This window comes from Lontra canadensis, unplaced genomic scaffold, assembly GCF_010015895.1.
Source record: "Lontra canadensis isolate GAN:19392208 unplaced genomic scaffold, GSC_riverotter_1.0 scaffold50, whole genome shotgun sequence".
Classification (NCBI taxonomy): domain Eukaryota; kingdom Metazoa; phylum Chordata; class Mammalia; order Carnivora; family Mustelidae; genus Lontra; species Lontra canadensis.
Genome location: NW_022631044.1, coordinates 311,001 through 335,219, shown reverse-complemented (window position 1 = coordinate 335,219; position 24,219 = coordinate 311,001). Strand labels below are relative to the sequence as shown.

Here is a 24,219-nt window from a genome sequence, read left to right as displayed (position 1 = left end):
GATGACCTTTCCCTAAAGACCTGCATGTTTCTACTTCTGTATTTCCTTGATCAGCTCAGCTGCCCAAATGAAAATGAGGGATTTATCTTCCTCTTTCCTTCTATCTCTCCTTCCTACACCCAGTCACCAGGTCCTATCGATGTGATCTCCAGGTACCTTTTGCATCTGTCCTCTCCTATCTCCACGCCACTATCTGCATCCCATCATTCATCATCTGAAATACTGTTGTTAGTTTCTTATTGATTTCCTTTTCTCTACCAGGTCCTCCAGGTCCTCTCTTGTGTTTTGGTTCCTAAGGAGAATGGGTGAAAAGATGTAGAACTGTATCAGTGTAACTCAAGGATACAGCCATTTGTGTAAAGGATGGTGTAGTTGAAGGAGAACTCCAATTTATTCTCTGGAGGGCTCAGAGTCAGGAGACATCAGGTTTGTCTTTCAGACTGTCAACTTTGAATGTGGAAGTTGCTGAAAAGATTTACACATTTCAGCTATTAAATTAAGAGCAGTAGCTAAGATTTGAGAAAAACACACTAGAGATCATTGTTTTCCTTTCCTCTCCTTTTCTTTCCCTTTTTTTTTGAATTTTATTTATGTATTTACTTGAGAGAGAGAGAGAGAGAGAGAGAGGGAGAGGGAGAGGAAGAGGGAGAAGCATGCTCTCTGCTCAGCCAAGCCATGGACTTGATTCAGGACCCTGGGATTGTGAGCTGAGCTGAAGGCAGATACTTAACTGACCCACCCACATGCCCCTTTCTTTCTTTTTTAAAATTGTTTTTTCTTAACTATCATATGATCTCCCTGATATGAGGAAGTGGAGATGCAACATGGGAGGTTTGGGGGGTAGGAAAAGAATAAATGAAACAAGATGGGATCGGGAGGGAGACAAACCATAAGAGACTCGTAATTTCACAAAACAAACTGAGGGTTGGGGGCGGATAGGAAGAGGGTAGTGGGGTTATAGACAATGGGGAGGGTATGTGTTATGGTGCGTGCTGTGAAGTCTGTAAACCTGGTGATTCACAGACCTGTACCCCTGGGGCTAATAATACATTAAATGTTTATAAAAAATAAAAAATTATAAAAAAAGAAATAAATCGTTTTTTCTTAAGTGGCAGAAGAGCATAGGGAGTCAAAAGTAACAGTAGGAAGATAAGGGAGATCATATAGAAAAATCATTTTGTAGTTAATAAAGGTTGTCCAAAAACACTAATCTTAGTGGTAGGGTAAAGGTTAGTGGTAGGGTAAAGGATGCTGAAGAACCAGAAAATTAATCTTGTTCTATTGTAATGGGCATAAGCTATCCATTTCTGTAGTCTGCGGCTTCAGGATAATTCCTAAGAATCTTTGGTTTGAGATCTTCCAGTGAATTAGACATTCAGTGTCCCAGAAAAAAATGATGCATTCATTTTTAGTTGAGTAACATGAATCCAAGGATCAATGCCTTTGGAGTTTCACTGTTGGTTTGTTGTTAATAGTGCCTGATTAGGATTTTCCATTGAGGATCAAGAGAAATTTTTTCTGATTTTTTTTCAGAAGATCAAATCTCTAGATTTCAGATCATGCAGAAGCTGCTTAGATGGGTGTTTTGTAAATATTTTGTTGCTTTATTGTTGTAACAAGAGTTACAGCGTGGGTCCTCTGCAGTAATTAGTCATATCAGTTTGTATTAAGGTAGGATCTAGTACTGCAAATACACAAGGAAGCCTGTTATTAACTCAGAGAGATAACTTGTGGGTCTTATGATAGATTGATGTCATCATTATCAAGACAAATGGAACTACTTTGGGCCTTGGGAATTTGAGAGTTTCTGAGAATTTTGCTAATGAGTTTTAGAATTCCATTAGTTCCCTTTAATTTTCCTGAAATTTGTGAATGATAAGGAGAGTGGAGTTTCTAAGTAAATGGTAAAGGTTTACAGAATTATTTAATAACAGTGTCACTGAAATGTGTGTACCTGTTACTGGAGAAGTGCATTGGGATTTCTCAAGTCAGGAACACAAAAATCAAGAAATTTTTTTCTATCATTATATCCATAGTTCTCCAGCAAGGAAAGGCCTCAACCATCATAAGAAGAGTTATATTTGAATATATTCATAGTCCATTTAGAGGTTTTCTTAGGAGCCCTGAGGCTTTGGGCTCCAGTCTGTATTCTATGTTTATAGTTTTGCCAGAATTATGTCATTGGCAGATAGGACATACATCCTTGGCAACAACCCTAAAAATTACCCCAGCGGTGCTGGTTCGATATCATTACCAATTTATCTTTGCTATTACGGATAGATACCATGAAGAATTTCACTGGCCTCTAATTATGGCTATCTCCCTAGGTAATAGCAAAGCATCTCAAGATTCTTTAATTTGCTGTGTATTTTACAGGAGTTCCTGAAACAGTCAGGAAATCTGTTTCTAAAGACTTTCAAAGTCACTGACTAACCTAAAATGTATATGTACCATCATTACAGATACTTGTTCTTTTTCCTTTATAGCTGATAGCTCTGGGCCAGGGCAATTAACTGGACCTACAAAAGACTTGGGATGGCAGTAATTCAGAGACTTTGGGCGAGTTATTTTTCTGAGCATTATATTTCTTCAAATACGAAATGGTAATAATACTCATCTCAGAGAACTGTGAGCATTTAATGAGTTTATCAATGAATAATACCTACCACCAAGTCCTTCACGTTGGTTATCTGCTTTAATTATCGCAACCATTCTGTGATGGCGTCATCATTTAAGAGAGGCTCGGTCACGCCGCTTTAAGGGCAATGTCAGGCTTGAAACTTCTATTTTTTTCTGATACACGCGTCCGGTTCTTAACCCTTCTACTGTCCCAGACATCTTTCACTGCTAGGTTCAAGAGCCCATTATTAAGGCCTGTCGCCCAGCAGGCACTCAATCTTTAAAAATTTAGTGTGCAAGTTTGATCATCATGGGTTTGTACTAGGGTCTGATCTCCTCTCGGTGCATGGACAAAATTCAGTCTTGGCTTGGCGCAGTCGAGGACTAAATTCTCCCCTCCCTCGAGAGGAACCCAGTCGGGGTTTATTGTGAGCTTTCAGCACCGTGAGCAAGATCCCAGCGGGTGACGAGGACGACGCCCCTCCCCCGCCGGCCCCCGCCACACCTCTGCTCCCTCACCCGCCCTCTCCCGCGGGGCGTCCTTAGCAACGCGCGCTTTCTCTCCCTGCCCCGCCCAGTCCGCGCGGCGCCGGGCGGGGCGCGAGGCCTTGGTGGTCTTTGCGCCTGCGCGCAGCCGCAACCGCCAGTCAGCTCTCCTCCCCTCCCCTCCCTCCCCTTTCCCCTCTCCCCCCTCCTCCTCTGCCTCCTAGAGCGAGACACCAATATGGAGCCTGAAGACCTACCATGGCCGGGAGAGCTCGAGGAGGAGGAGGAGGAGGAGGAGGAGACGGAAGAGGCGGAGGAGGGGGCAAACCTGGACTCGGACGAGGTGGTGATGGTGGAGGAGGTGGAGGAAGAAGAGAGGAGGTACCTGGACTTGGACTTTAGTAACTACGAGAGCCAGCCTCCGGAGAGTACCGACGACGAGGAAGACGAGGAGGCCAAGGCCTGGCTGCAGGCGCATCCCGAAGGGCCTTTGCCTCCGTCGTCGGTCCCGAGGCACCGCTACTCGGAGGACCAGCGGACCGGCCCGGAGAAGGTAAGCTGGGTCGGGGAGAGATGGGGACTGCGGTCAGGCCGGGTGACTTGGCGTCTCTGCGCGCTCAGCCTGCTCTCTGCCTTGCTGCCTCCTGCTGGCTGCGGGTCACCGTGCGGGGCAAATAACAGGCGGGCTTGTAAAGTCTTGTAGGGGCCGTATCGCGTCCTGGGTCTCCACTCCTGCGCAGGCTCTGGCTGACTACCTCAAGTCTCCCATTGTTTATGTCAAAGACCTCTCATGTTTCACCCTCTCTGTGGGTCCCGGGCCTTTTGAATTACACCAGCTGTTTCGAGCGTCTCTATCCCCAGTGGGTGTGGTTAAGCAACGCTTTGGGGAGGAGTTGGGGCTCCTCGTGCCCTGCTGGAGGGGAAGCGTTTGTACGAGGGGAGAGAGTAGTTCTTCTGGGGCTGTCTTGTTGGGAAGACGGGAGATTAACGTGCCTGAAGGGCAGGACTCTCTTGGAGGGAGTAGTGTGGCTTCTGGACACTACATGGTTAGTCTCCAGAGGCTCCTCACCTGTTTGACTTCTCCGGAACCTTGTTTGTAGCAATGAAGGGGAGTGCCCCGTAGGTAGGAGGTTTATGCTGCAGCTCCAGTTTGGAAAACTAGAAAGCACCAGGTAGTACACAATGGAGAAAGAGCTGGTTTTATGGTGGGCTCCTGAAGACAATTTTGAAAATAACTACATTTAATTCATTAGCTTTTCAGGGAGGAAAAAAAAAGTTTTGCTATTTAGTTTGAATATCAAATCATCAGACACTTATTAAGTTTCTTTTGTGTGCAGGGCACGTTGTGGGGACCAAAAAGCCTAGTGTTTATTGTCTAGGACTGCTCCATAGACAAGATGTAAACTGTGCAGAGTGAACAAAATACAACAAAGTACAAGTGAAAAGACAGTGAAAGACTTTTAATAGACCTGTGCTGTTCAACACAGTCATCACTATCCACATGTGGCTCTTGACATCGCATTTCGTTAAGATTAAATAAAATTTAAAAATTCAGTGCCTTTGTTGTACTAACCACGTTTTAAGTGTCCAGTAGCCACACTTGACCAGTGGCATTATTGGACAGTGCAAATATAGAATAGTTCCATCATCACAGGAAGTTCTTTTGGACCTTAATCCTATAGACGGTTGATCATTAAAGAGTAATAGTTATTGTTTTTCTTGGTAAGTATTCCACTGGGTGCTTAATTCATTGAGCATTCACCATGGGCATTCACAGTGTCCTGCTGGATGCAAAGGAATCTTGGTGAACCGAAACATTTTTTTTTTAAATCTCTGCCCTTCTAGTGTTCAGGTAAGAAAAAGCAGACAAAATTTAGTTGGCCACATAAATAAGTAAAACTGGTATGTGCTAATATACTTTGAAAGCATGCTGTAAGGGGATCTGACCTTGTTAGTGAAGCTGGGGAGAGCTTCCCTGAGGAAGTTCTGATAGAGCTAAGATCTGAAGACAAAAATTAACTAGACACAGAGAAGAGTTTCCCTCCCAGTTGAAGGAAAGTCACATGTAGAGGTGCTGTTGGAGAGAACATGGCATTTCCAGGGAACCAAAGGCTAATACGGATAAAGGCTTTATCTGTGGAGCTTTGGAATTGTTTAAATGGAATTGTTAAATTTGGAAAATGTTTAAAACATTTTCAGTGGTAAGATTTGTGTTTCAGAGGGGCACCTGGGTGGCTCATTCATTAAGTGTCTGCCTCAGGTCATTATTCCAGGGTCATGGGATCAAGCCCCACATTAGGCTCCCTGCTCAGCGGAAAGCCTGCTTCTCCCTCTCCCACTCCCCCTGCTTGTATTCCCTCTCTCACTGTTTCTCTGTGTCAAATAAATAAGTAAAATCTTAAAAAAAAAAAAAAGATTTGTGTTTCAGAAAGATGACTTTGTAGCAGAGTAGAGGACAGCTTTGACAGCAGGATGGAGTCAGAACTGGCAGTAATTCAAGGATGCTAATTATTAAGCCATTGCCGCATTGCCGGGCGAAAGATGATAATATTTTCGAACAGTAAAATGTTAGTGGATATAGGAAAAAGTAGACTGATTGAAGACATATTTAGGAGGTAGGGGTGCCTGGGTGGCTCAGTCACTTAAGCGTCTGCCTTTGGTCCAGGTCATGATCTCTAGGTTCTGGGATTGAGCCCCGTGTGTGTGTTTGGGGTGGGGGCGGGGAATCCTTGCTGAGCAGGGAGTCTGCTTCTCTCTTTCTTCCCACCTCTGCCCCTCCTCCCTGCTCCTTCTCGTTCTTTAAAAAAAAAAAAGAAAGAAAAATATTTTTTTCTATAAACATTTTTTATAACGTTTCTATAAACATTTTTTATAACATTTCTATAAACATTTTATAACATTTCTATAAACATTTTTACTGTACTGATAATGGATTAGGTAGAGTCTGGGTGTTAGATTATTGGATGAATGATTGTGTCAAGCATCGAGATACGGCCAGGTTCATGGTGGGAACAGTGGAGGGAGGGGTTGATGGGTTTGGCTGAGATGAGTGTTAAGATTCTAAGATTGGTTTTGGAGATCAGAGCAGAAGTCTGAATTGGAAATTCCAAGTTGTAAGTTATCTGCATATAGACCATAATATATGGGACTCCATCTCAGGACTGTGGGATCATGACCTCAGCCGAAGGCAGACACTTAACCAACTGAGCCACCCAGGCATCCCTGCCTTTTTTTTTTTTTTTTTTAAAGATTTTATTTATTTATTTGAGAGAGGGAGAGCACGCCAGCGGGGTGGAGGGAGGGGCAGAAGGAGAGGGAGAAGCAGACTCCCCGCTGAGCAGAGAGCCAGTTGCAGGACCCCATCCCAGGACCGAAGGCAGATGCTCAACCAACTGAGGGACCCAGGTGCTGCATAATTATCTGACTTTTTGATTGTAGCCATCCTGGTGGATGTGACATGGTATCTCACTGTGGTTTTGCTGTGCATTTCTCTGATGGCTTATGATATTGACCATCTTTTCTTGTGCTTATTGGCTATTTGTATATCTTCTTTGGTGAAACGTCTATTCAGGTCCTTTACTCATCTTTATTTCAGTCATTTGTCTATTTGCTGTTGAGTTACAAGAATTCTTTATAAAGTCTTCATATTTTCCACAGTGTAAATTAAAAATTCCCACATAAGGTGTCTGATTTGCAATATTTTCTCCCAGTCTGTAGGTTGTCTTTCACATACTTGATAGTGTTCTTTGAAGCACAGAAGTTTTTATTTTTGATGAAGTCTGATTTATCTTTTTGTTGTTGTTGCTTATCCTATCTTAGAAACTGTTGCTGAATGAGAAGTCATATTTATCTCTATGTTTTCTCTTACGAGTTTTATAGCTTTTGGTCTTACATTTTAGATCTTTAATTACTTTTGAGTTATTTTTGTACATTGCTACTTTTTTTTGTATGTTGTATGTATGTATGTACGCTACTTTTTTTGTATGTTGCTACTCAGTTGTCTCAGCACCAATCTGTTTTTTCCAGTTGAATGGTCTTAGCACTCTTGTTGAAGGTCAGTTGACCATTGATGTATGGGTTTATTTCTGGACTCTCAATTCTATTCCATTATCCATCTGTCCAGCTTTATGTCATGGTCCACTTTTTTGATTACCATTGCTTTGTGTAGTAAGTTTTGAAATGAGGATGTGTGAGTCCTCCAGCTATGTTCTTCTTTCTCAAAATTTTTTGGCTATTCTAGTTGCCTTGCTGTTCTCTATGAATCTTAGGATCAGTTTGACAATTTCAACAAAGAAGCCAGCTGATATTTTGATAGGAATTACATTGAATCTATAGATCAGTTTGGGAGTATTGCCATCTTGGCAACACTGGGTTTTCTGATCCATGAACATAGGATATATTTCCATTTATTTAGATCTTTCCAGACACATTCATTACTGTTTTGTACTTTACAAGGTATAAGTTTGACACTTATTTTCCCTTAAATTATTCTAAGTTTTTTATTCTTTTTGGTGCTATTGTAAGTAGAATTTATTTTTTAATTTCATTTTTGGATTGTTCATTGCAAGTGTATAAAAGGACAATTGGTTTTTGTACATTCATTTTGTCTCCTGCAATTTTGCTGAACTCGTTTATTAGTCCTAATAGATTGTTAGTGGAGTTTGTAGAATTTTCTGTATATAAGACCATGTCAAATGTGGATACATATAGTTTGATTCTTCTTTTCCAATTTGAGTGCTTTTTATTTTTTTCTTGTCTAATTTCCTTGGATAGAATTTCAAGTATAATGTTGAATAGATTTAGTAAAAATGGATATCCTTATCTTATTCCTGACCTTAGGGGGAAAGCATCCAATTTTTTCACTGAAAGTAGGATGTTAGTTGTTGGTTTTTCATAGCTTACCTTATCAGATTGATGAAATTTCTATCCCTAGTTGATGGAATATTTATCATGAAAAGGTGTTAGATTGTCAAATTATTTTATTATTTGGCGTATTAGATTGTTAAGCCAAGCATGCATTATGGGGATGCATGCTTTACTTCATCATGGTACATAAATGTATGTTAAAGGGTACAGGAATATGTACACACACACACACACACACAATTTACTAGTATTTCTTAAATGAATTTTTGCATCTGTAGTCCCAAGGTAATAGTCTGTAGTTTTTTGTAATGTTTTGGTCTGGCTTAGTATCCAGGTAATACTGGCTTCATAAAATGAGTTAAAAGTGTCCTTTCTGTTTGCTAAGGATTGGCACTAATAATTTTTAACTGTTAGCTAGATTACACCATTTAGGTCTGGGCTTTTCTTTTGGGGAAGTATTTTAATTACTAATTGACTCTCTTTCCTTGCTATATGTCTCTTCAGATTTTCTATTTCTTCTTGGATCAATTTCAGTAATTTGTGTTTTCTAGGTGTTTGTCCATTTCTTCCAAGTTATCTAATTTTGTAACATGTAGTTTTTCATTGTATCTCCCTATAATTATTTGTATTTCTGTAAGATTGGTAATGAAGTTGCCTCTTTAATTTCTGATTTTAAGTAATGGGAGTACCGTCTTTTTTTCTTGGTGAGTCTGGCTAAAGGATTTTTAATTTTGGGACTATTTCAAAGACCTAACTTTAGGTTTCATTTATTTTTCACTATTCTCTATTTCATTTCATTTCTTTCTTTCTTTCCTTCTTTCCTTTCTTCCTTCCCTAAGATTTTTATTTATTTAGAGAGAGAGAGAGCATGCACAAGCAGGGGGAATGGCAGGCAGAGGGAGAAGCGGGTTCCCTGCTAAGAAAAGAGCCCCATATGGGACTTGATCCCAGGATCCTGCAGACCATGACCTAAGCCAAAGCCAGATACTTAACCCACTGAGCCACCCAAGCGTCCCTATTTCGTTTATTTCTATCTTAGTTTTATTTTCTTCCTTCTGTTTGCTTTGGGTTTTGGGTTTCTTTTTTAGTTAAAGGTGCGTGGGCAGGCTATTGATTGAGATCTTTGTTCTATTTGTAATGTACACATTTGTAGCTATAACTTTCCCTCTCAGCACTGCTTTAGCTTCAATCCATAATTTTGGTATGTGGTATTTTTGTTCTCATCTCAAAATATTTGAAAATTCTCTTTATGAGTTCTTTTTTTTTGACCCATTGGTTATTTAAGAGTCTGTTGCTTAATTTCCACCCATTTGTGGATTTATTCAATTTGCTTTTGTTACCAATTTCTGCCTTTATTCCATTTTATTTGGAGAATAAACTTTTCATTTTTTTTTTTTTAAGATTTTTATTTATTTGACAGAGACAGACAGAGAGAGAGGGAACACAAGCATGAGGAGTGGGGGAGGGAGGAGCAGGCTTCCCCCTGAGTAGGGAGCCCGACATGGGACTTGATTCCAGGGCTCTGGGATCACAACCTGAGTTGAAAGCAGACACCCAACTGACTGAGCCACCCAGGTGCCCATGTTTTCAATTATTTAAAAATTTTGAAGCTTGTTTTATGGCCCAACATATGGTCTGTCCTGGAGAATGTTCCATGGGGCCTGGAGAGGAATGTGTGTTCTGCAGCTCTGGAGGGTAATGTTCTATTATATATATATTTTTAAGGTTTTATTTATTTATTTGACACAGAGAGAGATCACAAACAGGCAGAGAGGCAGGCAGAGAGAGAGGAGGAAGCAGGCACCCCGCTGAGCAGAGAACCTGATGCGGGGCTGGATCCCAGGACCTGGGACCATGACCTGAGCCGAAGGCAGAGGCCCCAACCCACTGAGCCACCCAGGTGCCCCTGTTCTATTATATTTGTACATCTGTTGTGTTTATGGTGGCATTCACATCTTATTTTCCCATGTTGGTCTTTTGTCAAGGTGGCTATCCTTTTTTAAAAGTAGACTTCTTGGGAGCAGTTTTTTTTTTTTTTTTTTTTTTTAATAGAAAAACTAAGCAGAAAGTACAGAATTCCCATATATCCCCTCTCCCTCCCCATTTTCCTGTTATTAACATCTTGCACTAGTTGTCACATTTGTTACAGTTAGTAAGTCAGTACTGATATGTTATTTTTAATTAAAGTCCATAGTTTATGTTAGGGTTCACTCTTGGTATATTCTATGGGTTTTGACAAATGTATAATGCCATGTATCCACTATTACAGTATCATACATGACAGTTTCACTGCTCTAAAAATCCCCTGTGCTATACTGATTCACGCTTGTCTCCCTTCCTGAAACCCTGGTAACCACTGATATTTTTACTGTCTCCATAGTTTTTGCCTTTTCTAGAAAATCATGTAGTTAGGCTCATACAATCTGTAGCCTTTTCAGAATGACTTCTTTCACTTAGCAATATGCATTTAAGTTTCTTCCATGTCTTTTTACAGTTTGATAGCTCATTTCTTTTTTTCTTGACGTTTTTTTTATTGTGACAAAATATACATAAAATTTACCATTTTAACCATTTTTAAGTGGCATTACACGTTTGTTGTGTAACCACCACCATCATCCATCTCCAGAACTTTTTTATCTTTCCAAACTGAAATTTTAACATTTCTGCCATATCTGAGTCTGGTTCTGAAGCTTGCTTTGTCCCATCAAACTGTTTTTGTCTTTTAGTATGCCTTTTAATTTTTTGTTCAAAGTCAGATATTTATTAAATGAATGTGATATGAAAGGAACTGAAGTAAATAGGCCTTTAGTGTGAAGTTTTGTATTTATCTGGCTAGAGGTAAGATTATATTTACTATTTGCTATAGCTTTATGCCAGGGGCTAAAATTTCCTTTGGTAACCTTGTTTTTGTCTTCTCTGTTATGTTCGGGTTTCTCTAAGGATTTATTCTTAAATAAGGTCTGAGATATGCTTTTAGTTATATTCCCTTATTATTATCAGGAGCCCTATTGATGCAGTATGGTGTGTTGGGGGGAGGTGGCGGTGGGGTGGGGGAGCAGGGGGAGTGTTCTCTAGTCCTATTATTAGGTGTTAGTCTTTCCCCTGGGCTGTGATTTTCCCTGCGGTTTTCATTGTCTTCTCTTAAGTGAGACAGAAAGGCTAAAAGGGGGCTGGAGTTGGATATTTCTTTATGCTCATGTTGAAGGCCAGAGCAAGCTGGAGTTGGTTATTTCCCTTCCCCTAGGTCTCTTAGTCTCTGGTAAAGCCCAAGTGGGTTAAGCTGTGGTAAAATAGTTTCTTTTGAGGGCAGGTTTTACTAAGAACAGAATGCTCAGGTATATTTCAAAATGGCTACTTTTCCCCTCCCCCGCCAGAAGCAAAAGATTTTTCTCTCATCTGTAGGAATGTGGTACAGATCCTAGAGATAAAACTCATGGGTGTGGTGGCCCCTCTAAGACTGATATTCCTTTTTTTTTTTTTTTAATCTCAGGGTTTTCTACCCTGAGCTTCTTGCAAGTTGTCAATTGCAGTTTAGAGTTTTCCTGCTGTAGTACTGGTTTCCATCATGGTATCTGCTCCTTGGATTTGGCTCCAGTAAACAGTAATTCTCTATATCTGCTTGTCTGTTTCCCCAGTCTTTGGACTGTGGTTGCCCTTCATTTTATTTCTCTAGTGGATGTAAGAAGAGTTGTTGGTTTTCAATTTGTTCAGCCTTATTGTTGTTGTCCTTGTTGTTGTTAATGGGAATGATGACTTCCTAACTTGTTGCATGCTGGACCAGGACTCCTGTTTTCGTTATTTTTGTAACAGACACCATTGTTTACATTCCCAGAAAATTTGAGCAGAAATACTGAGCAGGCTGTACAAGCATACCTTGGAGATATTGCAGATTTGGTTCCAGAACATTACAATAAAGTGAATATTGTAATAAAGCAAGTGAAAAGAATTTTTTGTTTGCTGAATGCACATAAAAGTTATGTTTACATTATAATGTAGTCTGTTACGTGTGCAATAGCATTATGTCTAAACCAACAATGTGTACACCTTAATTAAATGCTTTATTGCTAAAAAAATGCTGACCATCATGTGAACTTCTAGCAAGTTGTAATCTTTGTGGTAGAGAATCTTGCCATGATGTTGGTAACTGCTGACTGATCAGGGGTGGTGGCTGCTGAAGGCTGGTATGGGTGTGGCCATTTCTTAAAATAAGACAAGTTTGTGACATTGATTGCTGGTTTCATGAATGGTTTTTCTGTAGCATGTGATGCTATTTGAAGCATTTTACCCACAGTAGAACTTTTTTTTTTTTTTAAGATTTATTTATTTATTTTGGGAGAGGGGGAAAGAGAGAAGGGGGGAGGGGCAGAAGGAAAGTGGGAGAGAGAACCTCAAGTAGATTGCCTGCTGAGTGCAGAGCCCAGTGCGGAGTTCGATCTCATGACTCTGAGACCATGACCTGAGCCTAAATCAAGAGTTGAGTGTTTAACCAACTGAACCACTAGAAGTTCTTTACAAAACCGAAGTTAGTCCTCTCAAACCCTGCCACTGCCTCTCAAACCCTTGCCGTTACAAGGTTAAGTAACATTTTAAGTCCTTTGTTGTCATTCCAACAGTCTTCACAGCATCTTCATAAAGAGTAGATTCCATCTCAAGAATTTTCTTTTCCTGTGCATAGGAATCAACTCCTCATCCATTATAGTTTTATCATGAGATTGTAGCAATTTGGTCACATCTTAAGGCTCTACTTCTAATTCTGGTTCTTTCGCTATTTACATCACATCTGCAGTTACTTGTTTCACCGGTCTTAAACTGTCACAGTCATGCATGAGGGTTGGAATCAGCTTCTTTCAAACTCCTTTTAAATAAGTTGATAATTTGACCTCTTCCCATGAATCATGAATGTTCTTAATGTCATCTAGAAAGATAAATCCTTTCTAGAAGGTTTTCAATTTACTTTTCTCAGATCCATCAGAGGAATCTCTGTCAATGATATTCTTTAATAATAAGACTTTTGAAGGTCCAAATGATTCCTTGATCCGCGGGCTGCAGAATGGATATTGTGCTAGTAGGCATGAAAACAGCGTTAGTCTTACTGTAGATCTTCATTAAGGGTCTTGGGTGAGCACGTGCGATGTCAGTGAGTGGTAATGTTTTGAAAGGAATATATACATATATATATACATATATACACGTATATATATGTACACATATACGTATATATGTACGTATATATATATATATATTTTTTTTTTGCTGAGCACGTGCGATGTCAGTGAGTGGCAATGTTTTGAAAGGAATATATACATATATATACATATATACACGTATATATATGTACATATATACGTATATATGTACATATATATACATATATATATATTTTTTTTTTTGCTGAGCAGTAGGTGTCAACAGTGGGCTTCAGATATTTATTAAACCATGTTGTAAACAGATGTACTATCATCCAGGCTTTGTATTTCCACTTATAGAGTCCAGGCAGAGTAGATTTAGCATAATTCTTGAAGGCTCTAGGATTTTCAGAATGATAAATGAGCATCAGCTTCAACTTGAAGTCAACAGCTGCATTAGTCCCTAACAAGAGTCAGCCTGTCCTTTAAAGCTTTGAAGCCAGGTGTTGACTTCTTTCTAGCCATGAGGGTCCTAGACAGCATCTTTTTCCAACATAAAGCTGTTTTGTCTACATTGAAAATCTGCTGTTTAGTGTGGCTACCTTCATTAATTATCTTAGCTAGGTTTTCTAGATAATTTGCTGCACCTTCTGCATCAGAATTTGCTGCTTCACCTTACATTTTTGTTATGGAGATGGCTTTTTCCCTTTAATCTCATGAGCCAACCTCTGCTAGTCTCACTTTTCTGCAGCATCCTCACCACTCTCAGCCTTTATACAATTGAAGAGTTAAGGCCTTGTGCTGGATTAGGCTTTGGTTTAAGGAAATGCTAGATTTATGCTAAGAGTATGTTTAGTTTCATAAGACACTGTCAAACTGTCTTCCAAAGTGACTGTACCATTTTGCATTCCCATCATCATTCAGTAATGAATGAGAGTTCCTGTTACTCTGTACTCTGAGCAGCATTTGGTGTTGCCAGCGTTTGGGATTTTGACCATTCTAGTAGGTGTGTAGTGATGATCTCATTGTTTTAATTTGCAATTCCCTAATGATAATACGATATGGAGCATCTTCTCATGTTCTTGTTTTCTGGATGTATTTCTCTTTTGTTCACATCTATTGACCATTTTCTAATTGGGTTGTTTTTGTATCATTGAATTTTAAGGGTTATGTATTTTGGTTTATAGTTCTTTATGAGATATGTCTTTTACCAATTGTTTTCCCAGTGTGTGGCTTCTCTTTTCATTCTTTTGACATTGTCAAATTGTAATGAGTGTGATTTCTTTCAAGGATTGTGGTTTGGTATTGTACCTAAAAATTCATCATCATATCCCAAGTCTTCTATATTATCATCTACGAGTTTTATAGTTTTTAGAATTTCCCAGTTTGCATTTACATCTATGATTGATTCTGAGTTAAATTTTGTGAAGCATGTCAAAGTAGTGTCTAGATTCATTTTTTTGCTTGGGGATGTCTAGTTGTTTCAGCACCATTTGTTAAAAAGACTCTCTTTGCTCCATTATATTGCCTTTTGTTCCTGTGTCAAACATTAGTTGACTGTATTTATCTGGGTCTATTTATGGGCTTTGTTATGTTACGGTGGTGATCTATTTTTGTGTTCTTTTGCCAATACTACCCTGTCTTGATTGCTGTAGCTTTATATTGAGTCATGAAGTCAGATAGTATCAGGTCTCCCACTTTGTCTTTAATTTTGTGAGAGCTGTTCTGGGTCTTCCTTATGAACTCTAAAATTACTTTGTCAATACCCGCAACATAATTTGCTTAGAATTTTGTGATTCTAAGCAAATTATGTTGGATTTGTGTTTGTGATTGGAATTGTGTTGAGTCTATACATCATGTTGGGAGGAATTTACATATGACAGTATTGAGTCTTCCAAACCGTGTACGTGGTAATTAGTTCCTCTTTGATTTCTTTCATCAGAGTCTTACAGTTTGCCTCATATAGATTTTGTACATATTTGGTTACATTTATACCTGAGTGTTTTAATTTGGGGGTGCTAATGTCAATGGTATTGCTTTTTAAATTTCAGATTCCAGTTGTTCATTGCTGGCATATAGGAAAGTGTTTGACTTGCTCTGTTTTTTTAATGTCCAAGAATCATTCGTAGAATATCTGTCTCTTTGAAAATGGAGTATTGAAGTCTAATTATTGTTGAATTGTCCATTTCTCCCTCCATTTCTTCCAGTTTCTCCTTTCAGTTTTTACTGGGGGGCTCTGATGTTAGTTGCATATGGATTTTTAATTGTTATGCATTCTTGGTGGGTTGACTGCGTTATCATTGTGAAATGTTCCTGTTTATATTGAGTAGTTTATTTTAATATGTTTTTTAAAAACATTTTAAAATTTTAATTCCAGTATAATTAACACACAGTATTACATTCATTTCAGGTGTACAATGTAATATTCATGTATACAATATAATACGATGGACATTGTTTCAGGTGTACAATATTATGATTCAACAGCTGTGTATTACTCAGTGCTCATCATGATTAGTATGCTTCTAATCCCCTTCCCCTGTTTCATACACTGTTTGTGTAAGGTGTAAGAAAGTGGTTGAGTTTCATTCTTTTGGATGTGTTAGGGTCCATAATCAAAGGAGGGAGACTGATACAAAGTGAACGTCAAGCAAAGCTTTATTTCCCACCAAGCATTAAGAATCAAACCAACCAGTCGGGGGTCTCTTACAAAGAGGCGACGACCCTTCCAGCCTCACAGACTAACTTTTATAGAGGTGGTTGAGCCTGGCTTATACACACGTGGCCAATGAGATTGCAATACACAGGGAAAACTGCACAGTCATGCTAGGTCGGCAATACCAGTGGCCAATTGAATTTCAACTTGCCATAGTAAATATATGTGTGCCCTACTGATTGGATGTCTCCACCCGGCCTGGCCCGCCCTTGTATCTGGGCTTTGCAAGTAAGTTCCTTTGGGAGTGGCAGGGTGAATCTAAGTTTACAACCAAATGGCTCCCTCTGGCTAACCAGGCCCTTACAGCATGTAGCTATCCAGTTTTCCCAGCCCCATTTATTGAAGAGACTTTTTCCCATTACATATTCTTGCTTCCTTTGTCAAACATTAACTGATCATATAATCAGTTTATATTTATTATTAATATTGTATTATTTCTGGGCTCTCTATTTTGTTCCATTGATCTGTATATTGTTTTTGTTTTGTTTTGTTTGTTTTTTTGGTGCCAGTACCATACTGTTATGATTATTGTAGCTTTGCAGTATATTTTGAAATATGGGTTTATGATACCTCCAATTTTGTTTTTCTTTTTCAAGATTACTTTGGCTATTTGGGGTCTTTTGTGGTTCCATACAAATTTTAGGATTATTTGTTCTATTTCTATGAGAAGCGTTAGTGGTATTTTGATAGGGATTGCATTAAATTTGTAGATTGCTTTGGGTAGTATGGACATTTTAACAATACTGGTTCTTCTAATCTATGAGCATAGAATATCTTTCATTTGTGTTGTCTTCAGTTTCTTCCATTGGTGTTTTATAGTTTTCAGAGTACCAAGTCTTTTACCTCCTTGGTTAAATTTATTCTTAGGCATTTTATTATGTTTTGGTATGTTTCATCTTGATAATTACTATAACTACTCTACCTCTTTTTGGATTGTTTGCATAGTAAATCTTTTTAATCTCTCCTTTAATTTTCAACCTGTTTGTCTTTTTGGGCCTAAAGTGTATCTCCTATAGACAGCATACAGTTGAATCTTCTTTTTCATGCAGTCTAACACAACATATGCCTCTGATTGGATTATTTAGTTCACGCACATGTTTGGATTTATTTCTATTTAACTTTTTTATATGTCTCATGTCTGTTTTAATCCTTTAGTCCTCCTAATATTGCCACCTTTTGTATTAAGTAGATAATTTTCTCTTATTCTGATTTTTAAAATTATTATTCTTGAGTTATTTTTAGGGCTTACAGTATCATATTAACTTATCAGAATCTGCTTCAGATTCATTAGGACTTAGTTCCAATGACATTTAGAAACGTTATGCCCAGATATGTCCATTCTCTATCCCCTTTTTAATGCTATTACTGTGAGGCATAGGTCTGTATGTGTTATATACACAGCAATATATTGTTATATTTAGAACTTCATAAATCTTAGGTTTTTTTTGAAGATTCTGGCAGAAGGAAGAATAACAATTACATATTTGTAGAGATGATATACTAACCTTATTTTCCTTTTTTCATACTCATTTCTTCCCTTCTTTTGAGTTATTATCTGGTGTTATTTCCTTACTCCATTGCGACTCTATTCCTGTTATCGCCTTTGTGGTATCATTATCAAATATATTTCTGTGTTATAGCCCAACAATATGGTTAGATACATTTTGTTTCATACAGTAGCTTTTTATTTTATTTTTTAAAATATTTTATTTATTAGTTTGAGACTGAGAGAGCACAAGTAGGGAGGAGGATCAGAAGGATAGAGAGAAGTAGATTCCCTGCTGAGCAGGGAATGTGACACGGGGGCTCAATCCCAGGACCTTGAGATCATGACCTGAGCCAAAGGCAGATGCCCAACTGATTGAGCCACTCAGGTGCCCCTGCAGTTCCTTTTTAAATCAGTGAAAGGAAGAAGGGAGAATAAATACACAATTATACTATCTTTCGCAGTTGCCTGCAAAATTGCTTTGATTGACCTTTTTGTTGTGTTCCATAAATTTGAATTACTTGCTGGTTGTCACTTGCTTTCATCCTGAAGAACTTCCCTTAGTATTTCCTGTAAAACCAGATTGTGATCAACAGATCTTCTGATCTTCTGTTTGGTTTATCTGGGGCTTAAATTTTTTTTCTTTTTTTTTCCTTTTATTTTTATTTATTTTTAAATTAACATATAATGGATTATTGGTTTCAGAGGTACAGATCTGTGATTCATCAGTCTTATATAATACCCAGTGCTCATTATATCATGTGTCCTCCTTGATGTCCATCACCCTGTTACCCCATCCCTCCATCCCTAACCCCTTCCAACAACTCTGTTTGTTTCCCATAAGAGTCTCATACAGTTTGTCTCCAACTCTGGTTTCGTCTTGTTTTATTTTTTCCTCTCTTCCCCTATGATTCTCTGTTTTGTTTCTTAAATTCCATATAGGAGTGAGATCATATGATAATTATCTTTCTGTTACTGATTTATTTTGTGTAGCGTAATATTCTCTAGTTCCATCCACGTTGCAAATGGCAAGATTTCATTTTTTTGATGGCTGAGTAATATTCCATTTGTGTGTGTGTGTGTGTGTGTGTGTGTGTATCCCATCTTCTTTATTCATTCATCTGTCGATGGACATCGGGGCTCTTTCCATAGTTTGGTTATTGTGAACATTGCTTCTAAACATTGGGGTGCAGATGCCCCTTTAGATGACTGCATTTGTTTCTTGGGGGTAAATCCCTAGTAGTGCATTTGCTGGGCTGTAGGGGAGCTCTATTTTAAACTTTTTGAGGAACCTGTGTACTGTTTTCCAGAGTGGCTGGACCAGCTTGCATTCCCACACAAATTCTTTTAGTCCTGGAAGTTTTTTTTTTTTTTTTTTTAAAGATTTTATTTATTTGGCAGAGATCAAAAGTAGGCAGAGAGGCAGGCAGAGAGAGAGAGAGGGGAAAGCAGGCTCCCTGCTGAGTAGAGAGCCTGATGTGGGGCTCGATCCCAGGACCCTGGGATCATGATCTGAGCTGAAGATAGAGACTTTAACCCACTGAGTCATCCAAGTGCCCCTAGTCCTGGAAGCTTTTTATCTCTTCTTCTATTTTGAAAGACTTCTGGCTGGATAAAGTACTGTTGGCTGCATATTTTTCTCATTTAGCACCCTGAATATATCATGCCAGTCCTTTCTGGTCTGGCAAGTCTCTGTGGATAGGTCTGCTGCCAGTCTAATGTTTCTACCCTTGTAGGTTATGGTCTGATTGTCCCAAGCTGCTTTCAGGATTTTCTCTTTGTCTCTGAGATTTGCATGTTTCACCATTACATGTCAAGGTGTTGAACTGATTTTGAGGGGGTTCTCTGTGCCTCCTGGATTGAATGCCTTTTTTTCTCCCCCTGCTTAGGGCCCCCCCCTTCCTCCTCTGGGATCCCAATTATTTCAGTATTGTTTTGCTTTATGGTATCATTTATCTCTTGAATTCTACCTTCGTGATCCAGTAGTTTATCTCTCTTTCTTCTCCGTCATTTGGTCTTCTAATTCTTTCTTTGCCTCATTTATCCTAGCATTTAGAGTCTTCATTTTTTATTGCCTCTCATTAATAACCTTTTATATTTTGACTTGATTAGATTTTAGTTCTTTTGTCTCTCCAGAAAGGGATTCTGTTATTATCTTTATAATTGTTATTCTGAACTCCAGTTCTGATATCTTACTTACCTCTATACTGATTAGATCCCTGGCAATAAGTACTGCCTCTTGTTCTCTTTCTGAGGTGAGTTTTTCTGTCTTGTCATTCTGTCTCGTAGAAAGTGTATGCTTTTTGATTTGTAGAATATTATTCTTTTTTTAGATCTCTGGTTGAGTTTGTAGGTGTTCATAATGATATGATAGCTATCTAGATGAATTCCTGGGGCAAGATGAAACTAAGGTCTTCTACTCCTCTGCTATCTTGGACTATCTTCTGACTTTTTTTTTTTTTTTAATGTATGCCTTTACAGTGGTAAATTTCCCTTTGGCACTGCTTTTGCTGAATCCCATAAGTTCTGGTATTTTGTGTCTTCAAATTCATTTGTGTCAAAGTTGTTTTTGTTTTTGTTTTTCCCTTGTGACTTCTTGTTTGATTTTTTTTTTTAAGCATATAGTGTTTAATTTTCATGTTTTGGAAATTTTTTTTTTTGTGGAAATTTCCAGTTTTTTTCTGTGCCATTGATTTCTAGTTTCATTCCACTGTGATTGGAAAAGATGTTGTATTTCAGGCTTCTTGAGTTTCTTAAGACTTTTGTGGCCTAACATGTTCTATCCTAAAAAATGTTCCATATGTACTTGAAAAAAATGTATATTCTGGGGGCGGGCCTGGGTGGCTCAGTCGTTAAGTGTCTGCCTTCCACTCTGGTCATGATCCCAGAGTCCTGGGATCGAGCCCCACATCAGGCTCCCTGCTCAGCAGGAAGCCTGCTTCTCCCTCTCCCATTCCTTGTGTTCCCTCTCTCGCTGTTTCTTGCTGTGTCAAATAAATAAAATCTTTTAAAAAAAATGTATATTCTGCTGTTTTTAGGTGGAGCTTTCTGTATATGTGTTAGGTCCAGTTGGTCTGTAGTGTTGTTCACTTTATTTACTTACTGTTCTTCCATATGGTGGTTTTATCCATTATTGAAAGTGAGGTATTGAAGTCTTTTAATATACTGTGTTGCTGTATATTTCTCCTTCAAGTCTTTAAAAATTTGCCTTATTGATTTGGGAACTATAAGGGTGGGTCCACAAATATTTGTAATTGTTGTATCTTCTTGGTGATTTGACCCTTTTATGGTTTTATAGTGTCCTTTGTCTCATAACAGTTTTTTATTTAAAATCTGTTTCATTTGAATTTGGTATAGCTACTCCTTTGCTCTTTTGGTTACTATTTGCATGGAATATCCTTTTCCATCCTTTTACTTTCAGCCTATATGTGTCCTTAGATCTCATAAGCAGCATATATTTGGAAGACTGCTACCTTTAATATTAAAAACCTATTCAGGGAAGGGCTCTTTCAAGCTGTTAATTTATGCCAAAAAACATTTAATCTCAGATGAAGAGTTGATGACAGTTGATGACACCACTGCTTAGCTTTTAAGCATTCATCTTAAGAATCCTTCAAGTATTTGGGTTATAGTCAGAGGTAATAGTGGGAAAGTTGATCAATCATATGGGAATGTATTAATTAGTTTTCTTGATGATGTGTAAACAGGTGATAAAAAAGGAAGTTCTGGGGAATGGATTTTCTTTTTTTTTTTTAATATTTTTTATTTATTAGACAGAGATCACAAGTAGGCAGAGAGGCAGGCAGAGAGATGGGGAAGCAGGCTCCCTGCTGAGCAGAGCTTGGCGATGCTCTATCCCAGGGCCCTGGGATCATGACCTGAGTGGAAGGCAGAGGCCTTAATCCACACAGCCACCCAGGTGCCCCAGGAATGGATTTTCTAATAAGAACTTTTAGCATTTAAATTTTAGGTTTTCTTTAAACTGATAAAACTAAGGGGGGAATGTTTGTTTTCTCATATATTGGGTTCTCAAAGTGCTAGTTTCTTAATATTGTATTATTACTAATATCCTGAAGAATTGAACTCTCTTTTTATAAGCTGTTGTGAAGCAACTCTTTTCAAAGGCAAGACCCCATGGTCCACAACCAGCATTATTTAGCTGCAGTGACGAGCCATTTTAAACATTTATGTTGGGATTCTTTCCTGGAGGTCTCAAAGAAGACTGTGCTAGAACTTTGGCTGTATTGTTACATATTTAGGTATTTCAGATGTCCAGAATGCATTTGCAAAACAGTTTTATTTACTCTTTGTCCCTTAAACATTGCCATTGAAGCAAGATGAGTGTGAGCCATGGTACTCTACCTTTAGAGAAAAAACCCTTGGAAGAATTGATATCTGAGAAATCTCTTTAGTTATTGAATAGATTATAAATAAGCTGGCCTTTCTGTAACCAAAAATACATTGTTATAAGTTCTCTCTATAAAAGTGTTTTTTGAGTGTAGTAACAGTGTTTTAAATCTGGAAAAAATCTGATGACCTTGGATTTCCTTCAGAGGCTCTTTCACATTTGTGGTTATTAATAATTTGTTAGCATTCATCTTTTCTTGGCTTATAACTGCCTGTTTTACTTTTATAACTTCTTCTCTTTTCATGGACATTGTGTGTTTATATCTTTGAGGATCTGAGATACTCATTTTAAAGTTTTTTTGAAAGTATAGTTTGTAATTGCATTTTTATTAGCAGGAGTGTTTTTTTGTTGTTGTTGTTTTCTCTTTTGGTGTACCCTTCACTACCTGGTGTTTTTGTGGTTGTCTTTACTTTGCCCCTTGTGGCTGTTTTTTTAAGAAGAGGTCTTATATTGAAGCTTCGGGTTTTTATTTTCCAGGGATATTGGAGAAAATCTCAGGACTCAGTCTCTGAACCAGTGGGTGACTTGACCTAGCTCGTTTTTGTTTGATTGCCTTGATCTTTTCCATTTGCATTGCTTCAGCCTTGAGCTGTAGTCACAGCTTTTACTGCTTCCTTTCACAGTTGAGGGACCCCTGCTCTAACCCCTGATCTCACAAAATAGCCTGTTTGTTTCCACAGTCCCCACCATGAGTTGATTTTAGTCCCTATTGTTAGGGTTCATTTCTTAGGTATCTCAAATAGTAAGATTTTAAAGTTAGTAACTTGCTTGTTTCTGCTTGCTTCTTTTACTTCTAGGGGTAAAGTAGGTTAAAGAACTGCCATGGTTTATTGGAAAGTATGTTGAGTTCTAACTGGATAATCTTAAGACTATTTTTTTATTTTTATTTTTTTAAGGATTTGTTTATTTATTCTGGAGAGAGAGAGCGCGTGCCCGAGCATGCATGCGTGAGGGCAGCAGGGAGGGGCAAAGAGAGAGAAGGAGAGAGAATTGCAAGCAGACTTTATGCTGAGCAAAGAGCCTGACACTGGACTGGATATTAGGACCCCGAGGTCATGACCTGAGGTGAAATGAAGAGTCAGTAACCAACTGAGTCACCCAGGTGCTCCTGTTCTTTATTTTTAAGTTAAGGTAATAATTTGGACAGTGGTTGTGGAGTTGAAATGTTTTATATATATATGTATAATATATACACACACACACACACACACACACACACACACATATTTGAAAATGCTCTAGAAACTGAGAAGTACAAGCTAAAGTTTAGATTTTATTATCTAATAACAATGATTGTGTCACTACTCTATTTAAATCTGCTTTTGATTTTCAGGTTGTTCCATTGACCTGTCATGTATGGCAACAGCCACTATATCAAGGCAATAGTAGGACACAGATTTCTAATACTACTGTGGTCTCTGTGGAAAAAACAGCTCGGTGGAGGTCTAAGGCTGATCAGGTGTGTCTTGTGTAACTAGCAAACTATTTTTCTCTTCATAAGCAGCATGAGAAATTCTGATTTAGCTGTTAAGAATAGTAAGAGGTGAATTACTTTAATATTCATTTTTCTAATAGATGTTTAACAATTTTAATTATGTAGACTAGCTAATTCAGTTTCTTTTTTTATCTCAGGACTCCTTTACATTCTTCATAAGTATTTTAAGCGTCTTTTGTTCATAAGGATTATCTATATTGATATTTAGCTTACTAGAAATTAAAACATTAAAAAATATTTAAAAAATAATAAACCCATTATATATTAGCATAAATGATATATTTTAAAAATGAGAAATAACTTTTTATTTTTTAAGATTATTTATTTATTTGACAGAGAGAGAGATCACGAGTAGGCACAGAGGCAGACAGAGAGAGAGGGGGAAACAGGCTCCCCGCTGAATAGAGAGCCTGATGCGGGGCTCAATCCCAGGACTATGAGGTCATGACGTGAGCCGAAGGCAGAGGCTTAACCCACTGAGGCACCCAGCTGCCCTGAAAAATAACTATTTTCCAAGACAAAAAAATTAGTTGAAAGAGTGGCATTGTTTTACATTTTTGTGTATCTCTTTAATGACAGGCATAATGAAAGATGGTTTATTAGACAGGATTCTCTAGAAAAACAAAACTGATAGGAGACTTATACATACATACATGTATATACACGCACACATAAAATAAGGAATTTGCTCTTGTGATGGCTGAGAATTCTAAGATCTGCAACCTGGAGACCGAGGAGAGCTGATAGTATAGTCTTAATCTGAATCCAAAGGCCTGAGAACCAGGAGAACCGATGGTGTAAGTTCTATTCTGAACCTAAATCTAAAGGCAGGAGAAGACTAGCCTTAAGACCATCAGGCAGAGACCGTGAATTCTGTTTTGCTCAGCCTTTTGTTCCATTCAGGCCTTTAATGGATTGGATGAAGCTTCCCCACAGTAGAAAGAGTAATCTGCTTTACTCAGTCTGTGGACAAATGTTAGACATACAGACATACAGAATAATGTTTAACCAAATATC

The 24,219-nt window shown here is 38.3% G+C and overlaps 1 protein-coding gene across 6 annotated transcripts in view; it reads left to right on the top strand.

The window, feature by feature from the left end:
- Positions 1–3,234: 3,234 nt before the first annotated feature.
- The window catches only part of ALMS1 (ALMS1 centrosome and basal body associated protein), a 206,604-nt gene continuing 185,619 nt past the window's right edge, over positions 3,235–24,219 (top strand). For 3 of the 6 annotated variants that reach the window (XM_032873631.1, XM_032873629.1, XM_032873628.1), the window contains exons 1-2: positions 3,236–3,658; positions 23,041–23,166. In XM_032873631.1, the coding sequence (XP_032729522.1) occupies positions 3,344–3,658; positions 23,041–23,166 (441 nt within the window). In that variant the 5' untranslated portion in view covers positions 3,236–3,343. Of the gene's footprint in view, positions 3,659–23,040; positions 23,167–24,219 lie in introns of all 6 variants that reach the window. The other 3 variants (XM_032873632.1, XM_032873634.1, XM_032873630.1) reach the window with 3 other exon arrangements.